A 10,025-nucleotide genomic window follows, 5' to 3' on the forward strand; every position below is an offset into this window, starting at 1 on the left:
AGAGACACCTCCTTCAAGATGTTTGGCGGTCAAGGGGAGAAGGGAGATAAGTGGTGGGGTGGGGGAGTGTAGCCAAGGAAGAAAGTGGTGTTCATTGTTTGGTTATTAGTAGGAGTGTAGTTTGAGCATGGTTAGATGACAACAGGATACATCCAGATGAGCACGAGAGTGTGAAGATCCATGAAAGGAAGAACTGGGTAAGGTCCTGAGCCAGTGGAAGAGATTGGACTCCAAAGCACCGTGGAGGATTGGCTTTGGAATAGGCTTTCCTCCTGCACGCAGCAGGGACAAGAAAGGAGCAAGTGGCTGCAGATGTCAACTGGTTACGGATTGGGAAGTAGAAAGTTGAGGGAATCTTGTCCAGCGGTTTCTGTTACCACTGTGAAATTCATTTATATAAAGCTATCATAATCTGTTCCACTTGGAGAAATTTAGGAGGTCATTATGGTGGGAGGAGGGATGCCCCTTTGTATCAATCACTGTGGTTTACTAGCACAATGGTTGGGAGGGTGTTGAACATTCTCTTTCTATACCGTCCTCCTCTTCTAACTGAGCCTTATTTCAGGCATGGAGGTTTTAACTGCCAAATACAATCCTCTAAGCCCAGTAAGAAGTGGCTCATTCTTAGTTGTTAGCAGTAGGAGTTTTAACATAGCTATGAAATAAAAATCTGTTTCTGTCCAAACTCATCTCAAAATATTCTGTGCTATTATCCACCCAAGAGGCTTTGTCTTTAACTTCTTCCTGTCTTCACCCTGAAAATGATTTCTCAACCCCTACGATACTGACACAGGTCTAGACATTCTCAGCTGAGAAGGACGATCTTACCTGACTCTATTCTTTGGAGCATGAAAAGATGCCTTTAAGGTTTCAGGACCTGCTACGTTTGGACGTTGCTACTCCAGTTATTCTGGCAGCTGCTGGGCCAGAAACTCATGATCCTCTCTGCAAGTGCTCTTCTGCGAGCTTGGTCAGGGCTCGTGATTATTTTTTTCCCTCCTTTTTCAAATAGATTTTTTGGGGGGGGGGTTCAGAGAGGCCTCCCTGCTTAATTTAATTTTGTCTCTCCTTTCTTTGTTGCAAGCAGATGTCACTTTTACATCTGTGACTCCGATCAAATACCCCATGTCTCCTCCACCACCAGCCCAACAGATGTTACTACTATTAGCTAAACTCCAGCAAAAAAGGTAACAGGCAGTCGCTTCTGCTAATCATAGCATGCGGGAGGTGTGGAGGAGAGGAGAGGAGCAGCACTGGCCTCTTCCATGATGATGTCCTTTAAAGGATGGATACTGAGAATCTGTACCCCACCGCCTATTTAGAGAATAGCACTTACACATGGAGTGCCTCCGAAGTTCATTCAAATACAGAGACATCATCTATGACTTACTCACCAAGCTTTAACCCAAACTCACACAGCTCACCCAGGGCAAGTGCCTTTTAAAGTGACATGACCCTGAACACACAATATTTACATATGGGAGTAAAGCACCACCTTAATCATGCATAAATGCTGTGCATGATGTAAGATAAAACATAGAATTAATTTGTATACATACATGCTTTCTGGTGAATTCCTAAAAGATGGAAGTTTTCTGCCTGGTTGCCTTATTTTCTCCCATCTGATGTCCTGGAACATGCTCTATGATTCGTCCACCCTCTTCCACATGCATTATAAATATACAATAGAAAAGACGTTGTCCATACACCATCCAAATCGCAAAGCCAAGTACTTAGTATGCAACTCAAGGAGACTCTACCAACATCATTATCATCATCATCACCATCATCATCAACATCATCATCATCATCATCACAGTACTGGTGGCTAACATTCACTGGATTCTTTCCAGGTGCCAAGCACTGTGTTAATCGCTTTGCATATGCTATTGTTTATTAGTTAATAATTGTCTCACAGTGCCAGAAATACAAAGAGTTTCTATTATGAAGCATGTGTATTAAAATATGGAAAATATGTTAAAATTCTAAAATGCTAGGAGGATGTCTATATCAGTGGATCTTCACACTTGGGGATGCTGTGGCTGGTTTCCTTTTATGTTCTGGGGAAGTAAATCCTGTCTATGTTATTTTCTTAGTGCAGGTGAGTGGGAAAGACTGCTGCCTGCAGCAATCTTTTGGAGAAACCCAAGGACAAATTTATTTTTTAATTCTCTGGTTGAGAGAACTGTTGGTTCTGAGTTGAGCCTCTGGTGGACAGTGGCTTTACTGTGCTGGGATAATTTGGACGCAGCATTAAATAAAGCAATCAAAAAGAAAATTCCTCTGAAACCCTCACTGGTATTTAATATTTTATTCATTCCCATGTTATTGTGCTTTGCCTGTGGTAAAACAGCCTCCAAGGAGTGAGGCATTAGGAGGCTGACAAGCGTTTTCCCATGAATTGCTACTACAATACAATGGCATTTTGTTTGCTGTTTTGTTTCCTTGTCTTCTAACATTCTTTCTGACTTTCAAGGAAAAAAAGAAGAAGAAAAAGAAACCCTCCTATGAATGGCAAAGAAAAGGAAAGAAAAGTTTCTTTTAAACTTTCAACCTTTTTCATTTGGTACTTGGTAGCATGTAAACATTTTTTTTCTCATGGTATATATGCTGGTAGTCTCTTCCCTTTTTTGTGCTCTAAATGGCCTCCCCCCCCCCTTTTTACCACATAGCATTGCCTTTCCATTATTGATTCAGAAAATCAGCAGGGGAAAAAAAAATCAACCGTGTACACATATTAAGAAAGAGAAGTCACAGGAAGATAGATCAAACCATCCATCTATCCATGTGGCCATTTATCTATCAATCCATCTCGCTACCCACCGCCTCTATTAAAATAAATAGCGGGCACTGTACACATTGCTGGTTGGCTGAAGTTGTGATCTGGACAAAAGGTCTGTTTGGGAAAAGGATGCTGAAGCTCTAATTCTATTTGTGCCGGTTGAAAATCAGGAGGGGTTTTTCTACACTTCACTTTTATTAGATTATTTCTTATAGATGGTTTCTTTTTTCCTCCCAGACGCGTGGTGGAGGCTGCTGAAGCAGTTGGTCTATAGTTGGAATAATTAAATTAACCATTTGGTACAACTTTTAGGGGAGAGCTCGCGTGTAGAAAGCACAACTCGGAACAAAACAGGGCGCTGAGGCTGGGGCTCCGGCCTGGCCCAGCCCCTCACGCCTTTCATCTTCGGGTCAGAATCAGGATCACGGGGCACAAAAGACCCGCACAGGGGACGATGGGCCAGGGGTGATGGGGGGGTGGGGCGAAGAGAGGGACAGTAACACGGAACAAACTAAACCTACAAGGCCTACAAAGGCGAAAATGAAGTCAAGCGCATTCGTTCATCGGACCGTGCGGTGCCGGTGCCGAAAGGTCTCCTGGTACAAAGAGAAGGAGGCGCACAGCATCCTGAGCCGGAGAGGCCAGGCACCAGGGGGCGCCTGCAGACAGGCCGGGGCCGGGCCCAGCACCTGGGAGAGGGTGGGCGCGGTGGGTCGGAGGAGGCTGGGATTCGAGGCCGGTGGGAGCCTCGGACCTCAGGGCGGGGAGAGACCCGGCGCCGGGCGGGCCCGGGGTCAGCGGAGAGCGCGAGCCGGTGCCCTGCACTGGCAGCTCCTGGGCCTGCCCCTCGGCGGCTCCCCCGGGCGCCCCCGCGGCCTCGCACTTCCCTCGCCCTCGCCCCTTGGCGGACTCCTCCCCCCGGTCCTCGTCTTCTCCAGGAGTCACCCTCCGACGCCTCTTCAACACCCAGCTCCCCTGAGCTGCACACCTCACTCCCCACGCCAACCGCCCCTGCGCACAGGAACTGCCTCCAGGCACCGACTAAACCCCAAAGTTCTACATCTTCACCGAAGACTCATCCTCAAAAGAGGCCGAAATAAACCCCGCTCCTCCCAGCACCCCGCACACTCCAGGTTCGCGGTTCGCCTCCGCCCCAATGGGGTCTGGGAACTGTCTGCAAATTAGGACCCGAAGGGGGATTGGCCGGCACTCATTTCGGGTGTAGGGCCGGGCCCGGGCGCGGTGCCGCGGCGCGGGGCGCGTGCGCTCTATACCCAGTCGAGACACAGCCCCGGGTGCGCCCAGGCGCGGGCGCGAAGAGCGGTGTGAGCCTGGTTATTGGCAAGCGTGGGCCTTGGAGCCAAAACGCATCCCCTCCAGGACACCTCATGTCTTTCTCTTCTCCACAGAAGCGCGTAAACCCCATATAAGCGGGAGGAGCGGGCTAGCGGGGTGCCACGCAGGCCTGTGCTCCCAGCATCCACATCCCCCGAGTGTGCGCCTGGGGCGGCGATGTCGCGTTGGGAGAGCCAGGAAGCTCCCCTGAAAAGTCCAAGAGAAACCTGGACAATTGCAGCCTTGTGCTTGACAACCTATCCCCCACCTCCCAGGGCGGGGGGGTAAGTCAGGGTGGGGAAAGTCTATGTGCAGCGTCCGAAGGGGCACAGCCGCCTCCCGATCCAAAGGCAGATTCATATTCATGAGAGCGGGATAAATAAAGACAAATCCCCACAGTAATAACACTTGGATTCGCATCCGTCTTTGCTGGCCTTTAGGTTTAGGGGACTGAAGACAGATGTTTGCATCTCTTTTCTCCTCTTGTCTGGTGACCATAAAGAAGAACCATTTAGAGCGCTGCAATTTGTTTCCCGCCGCAGTACAACCTTGTACACATTTATTTTCATTTCACCCCGTGCACAAAAAAGTGCACAGTGGTCACCAAGGGCCCTTCTTTATCAAATACGCATTGTACAACATACAACTGCAATAAAACTATCAGCCCTCCCCATAAAACTATCACCAAGCTCCTCGGCGGGTCCCACCGCCTGCACTCCCGACTTCAGTGCTTCCTCATGTCCAGAGGACGAGCCATCACCTGAAATCAGCCTGAAACTCACCCAGCGGAGAAGCACGAGGTTGGGGGGCCGCTGTCCCTCTTTAATCCATTACGGCGTCCGCTGCAGTTTAGTGCGCAATAAAACACGGTGGCAGTGGAGAGCGGGCGCCCATCCACTCCCCGGCACTAGCATCGAATTAAACCACTTAGTTTGGCAAACACTGAACGCCTAAATGCCCCTATAAAGACTTTATGAGTTTGTTACTTTAATTACTGACTTGTTACAGAGCACATAAAGGGGGTAATGAATGCAATAAAACTAATTATGTGCACATTTAATTCATATAAAATATCCAGGGTTTGTTTACACCACACGGCGATTCAACTCAGCATTCCTCCTCTTGTCCACCGAGAGGAAGGATTTAATGAAATAGTTTCCCTTATTCTGCTACAGCCTAACGAACCAAATGAAAATTACCCTCCGCTTAAATCATGGGGCCACCGAGGTCCACAAATCACCGCTCGTTTCTTTGTCTGTGCCTCGCTGCCAGCACCCAAGAGCCTGGGGTGTTGGACAAGAAAAGTCCCCGACCTGGAGCCTGGGCATTTAAAGAGCAAGGATTTCGTTCACTGCAGTCAGCAAACCTAAAGGGCAAGCAGACAGCAATCCTCTTTCGAAGGTTCGGGTCTTTGGAGAATTGTGGGTACCTGAAAAACTGGAGGAGGAAAAAAAAAAAAAGAAAAAGAAAGGAGAGCACCCGAGAGGAATGGAAGAGGAGGCACATTTGGGGACACTTCATGCCCGCTTGCCGGTTAAACAGAGTAATTAAAAGCAACAACCACACAAACCAACAAAATGCAAACCTCACGCTAATGGAGAAAGACCCAGAACTGAGCGCAAAGAAGCCATTGGTTGAGAGTCCAGATGTTTTATATTCAAGAGCTTTACCTGGATGTTCTTTTATTTTTTAAATGGCTGGGTAAGCGGAGTCTCTAGAAAAGCACATTAAGGCAAGACAAGAAATGCAATTTATAAGATGCTTTTTTAAAAAAAAAACAACCCTCTACCAGGTGTATTTTAAAGAAATCCACTTATCGTTCACATACTTGGCCCACTTACTCTATGTTACAGGGCGCCTGAGTCTTGCCAATGTCCTAGTGCTTTATAACATTTCATGCACTTCAGGGGGTAGGCTTGTTGTTAAATTGAGCGTGTAACGCTCTTACAAAACAGGTTTTCTATGACATCAAGGTTTGTTCTCCCTAACTGAGAAAAAGAGAGAGAAAGAGAGAGAGAGAGAGAGAAGAAGGGGGAAAACACACACACTATCTCAATTTATGCCTAAGGTATATGATCAGTTAAAAAGGCTTAAAAGCTCAGGGAAATTGGATCAGGGAGAATCGTCACCCAACTTTCATTATTTCCAAGTAGTGTGATTGAATTAAAGGGCAGGGAGCTGGTTAGAAGGGAGGATCAGGGGCTCAGTGCGTAATGGTGTGGTATTAAATTCTAATTAGAGATGCAGGAATCAATGATAGGGAGGTTGGACAGCTCAGTTCCCCAGTGCCAGCCCAATAGACGGATGAGTTATTGTCATGTAAAAAGCGCCAGCAATAAGACCAACCGCTTTGCTATTGTCCAAGTGGAAAGAGCCAAGTTTATTATGAGGACTATATGCTCTAGAGACCTCAGACAAGGCATCTCATAGGAGGCTTTTTCATAAAACTAGGCTCTGCTGGTAGTAAGGAGGCCAGTTTGGAGGCAGGCGTTGAGCTGTGCACATCTCCCCACTCCAGCCACCTTCTCCATCCTCATCTTTTATTTCATTTTTCCACTTGGCTGAGCCATCCAGAGCCTTTTCAATGTATAAAATGGAATATTCTTACCTCAATTCCTCTGCCTACGAGTCCTGTATGGCCGGGATGGACACCTCGAGCCTGGCTTCAGCCTATGCTGACTTCAGTTCCTGCAGCCAGGCCAGTGGCTTCCAGTATAACCCGATAAGGACCACTTTTGGGGCCACGTCCGGCTGCCCGTCCCTCACGCCAGGATCCTGCAGCCTCGGCACCCTCAGGGACCACCAGAGCAGTCCGTACGCCGCAGGTAAGGACCGCCAGCTTTCTCAGCTGAGCAAGCCGCCTTTCCGCTCGTATATAGGAAGCCTTGATTGCATTTGAAAATGGAAATGTGTTTAGTATTTACCAAACGAAATTTGCTTACACAAATGAAAGAATTTATCACGTTAGAAGCGATTGCAGGGAGGGGTAATTCACTTACAGGGTTACACTATCCTAGTCACACCCGAACCGCCAACAAAATTATCTTAAGCTGCCAAAATGATAGGCATAATTTATTTACTTTGCGATGAGACGTAAAGCTTAGAAAATAATTAAATAACAAAGAGTAAAGCTCATTACTGGCAGTGTCTCTTTTTTTAAGATCCGACAGCGGCTCACACCTCCTTGGCGGGTCATTTTTCTGATTCTTTCTTGCTTTTCTTTTCTTTTCTTTTCTTTTCTTTTTGCAGCGCTATCCCCCAACTTTTGGGCCGGGTCAACTTTTGAGAAATAAAAAGTTTCAACTGTGGGAGGGTTTGGTAACTTCATCCCTGGCTTCCTGATATTCCGACTGAGGTTTTCGGAACCTTTTCCTCTCTCGTTCTTCCTCATCAAAGCATTCCCGTGTCCCCGGCCTTCAGCCGTCTCCAGCGCGCTATTTCAACCCATCCAAAGGCGCTTGTGCCCAGAGGGACCCCTCCACAGCCCGAAGTCTGCGCCCCTGTTTCCGTGTATAGCTAATTTGCTCGGGTTTTTCTCGCCAGCTCCTCTCGGCCACTCTCCCGCGCCGGTGTCGGCGGCGGCGGCTCCAGCACCACCTGACCTCTGGAGTCCCCACATTCCGGCTCTGCAGCTCGCGCGCTCCAGACCATTTTGCTCATACTCTGTCCCCTCTGTTGTCTTCCAGTTCCTTACAAGCTCTTCACGGATCACGGCGGCCTCAACGAGAAGCGCAAGCAGCGGCGCATCCGCACCACTTTCACTAGTGCGCAGCTGAAAGAGCTGGAGAGGGTCTTCGCGGAGACGCACTACCCCGACATCTACACCCGGGAGGAGCTGGCCCTGAAGATCGACCTCACCGAGGCGCGAGTCCAGGTACGCGCGCCCGGAAGCCGATCCGGCTTTGCAGCATCGCGCGGGGCAGGGGTGCAGTGCGGGTGATTCTACTGAAGGTCCGAGCTCTCCGGCCTCTCCTGAGAGGCCAGGTCCAGAGGGGCCGTGCGCGCGAGGAAGGGTTAGGGAGCGCGTTCTTGGCTATAAATTCGCAGCTGCAAAGTGCTCCCACCCCAGCTAGCGCCGCAGAGGCATTCAGGGGCCATGGGAGAGCCATTTCGGGGACAGGGAGTGCCCTGGGGGAGGAGTGCAGACTTTGCCTCCGTAGTATAAGTAGTTTTGTCAAATCCCTCCTAACTCAAGAGCTTTTAACTCGGAGCTAATGGCGTAGAGGTACAGGTGCACTTCCCCGGGAACTGTGGCTTGCAGCAGATTTGCAAAGGGTCTGGGATTCCATGTAGGTCAAGATGTGCGCGGTACTCTAACCTTTTAGGGACACAGGTGCGCTCAAGAGCTGGCCGTGACGGCTCTGCCCGTGAGCCCCCCAATGGAGGGGCGGTACGCACCAACGCTAGCTCTTCCAGGCCCAAAGGCCAAGATGGGCAGTAGGTTCCAAGCCCAGAGCCCCCGCCCCCGCCCCCGCCTTCTGTCTACCACTCAGAGTTTAACTTGAGACCTGAGGCCTAGAGGCGACGGCGAGTTTGGAGTGGCTCAGGAAGTAGACTGAGCAAAGGTCCGTCCAAATAAGGGCTTCCATTTTAGGGTCTTTCTGGGAGCTGCAGCCTTTTCACCTCTCCTGCAAGCCACCATTTCCGGGACATGCTCAAGTCGCCCTAAGAAAGTTTCTCAAAAGATGCACCAGCCACAGGCGCGGGAGTATCCGCGGCGCGTGGAGTTTAAAACAAGCTGAAATGGAACGTGGGCCGCCCTAACCGCTTTTCTTTCCCGTTTGCTTCTTTCTCTTGCTGCTTCGCCGCCTCTCTTCTCCTCTCGGGCCAGGTGTGGTTCCAGAACCGCCGCGCCAAGTTCCGCAAGCAGGAGCGCGCGGCCGCGGCTGCAGCGGCCGCGGCCAAGAACGGCTCTTCGGGCAAGAAGTCCGACTCCTCCCGGGACGACGAGAGCAAAGAGGCCAAGAGCACCGATCCGGACAGCACTGGGGGCCCGGGCCCCAACCCCAACCCCACTCCCAGCTGCGGGGCGACTGGCGGCGGCGGCGGCGGCGGGCCCAGCCCCGCAGGAGCCCCGGGGGCGGCGGGGCCAGGGGGGCCGGGAGGCGAACCCGGCAAGAGCGGCGCTGCGGCGGCGGCGGCGGCGGCTGCAGCGGCGGCAGCGGCGGCGGCGGCGGCGGCGGCCGGAGGCCTGGCTGCGGCCGGGGGCCCTGGACAAGGCTGGGCTCCCGGCCCCGGGCCCATCACCTCCATTCCGGATTCGCTCGGGGGCCCGTTCGCCAGCGTCCTATCTTCGCTCCAAAGACCCAACGGTGCCAAAGCCGCCTTAGTGAAGAGCAGTATGTTCTGATCTGGGATCCTGCGGCGGCGGCGGCGGCGGCGGCGGCGGCGGCGGCAGCGGGCGAGCCGGGGCCTGGCGGGCGAGTGGGCGAGCGGGTAGGCCCAAGGCTGTTGTCGCTGCTGCCGTGGCTTTTTCCTTGAGAGCCTAAAGTAATCGCGATAAGAATAAAGAGAAAACGGCGTCGCCTCCATTTCAACCCCACTCCTACCCCCTTCCTTAACCCCAAACCAAACCAAACTAAACAACACACCTCCCTGGCTTCGCACCTGCCTCAGGGCCGCGCAGACGGGCCAGGGCTCCGCTTGCCGCCGGGGAGGTGTGAGCGGCGCGGCCTGGACTCGGGGGGAATCTCAGGGGGCTGTGTCTGCGTGTCGGTGTATGTCTGTCTCGGGGAATGTGTGTCTGTGGCCCGAGAAGGGTGACAGGGAGAGAGGGGTGGGAGGCCACAACCAACTCAGTGACTTGCTTAGAAAAAGAAAAAAGTAATCAAAACTCCCCCAAATTAAAAAAAAAAGGAAGTAACAATTTTTTTAAAAACCGAAAGTTTTTAAAATCTAAGAAAAAAAA

The 10,025-nt window shown here is 51.1% G+C and overlaps 1 protein-coding gene across 1 annotated transcript; it reads left to right on the top strand.

The window, feature by feature from the left end:
• Positions 1–6,701: 6,701 nt before the first annotated feature.
• PHOX2B (paired like homeobox 2B) lies at positions 6,702–9,467 on the top strand (the record flags this gene model as incomplete). The annotated part of the gene is made up of 3 exons (XM_082653207.1): positions 6,702–6,942; positions 7,804–7,991; positions 8,949–9,467. The coding sequence occupies 3 exons, from the start codon at positions 6,702–6,704 to the stop codon at positions 9,465–9,467; spliced, it is 948 nt and encodes a 315-aa protein (XP_082509333.1).
• Between the last annotated feature and the right edge of the window lie 558 nt (positions 9,468–10,025).

This window comes from Grampus griseus, assembly GCF_964374135.1.
Source record: "Grampus griseus genome assembly, chromosome: 4".
Lineage (NCBI taxonomy): Eukaryota > Metazoa > Chordata > Mammalia > Artiodactyla > Delphinidae > Grampus > Grampus griseus.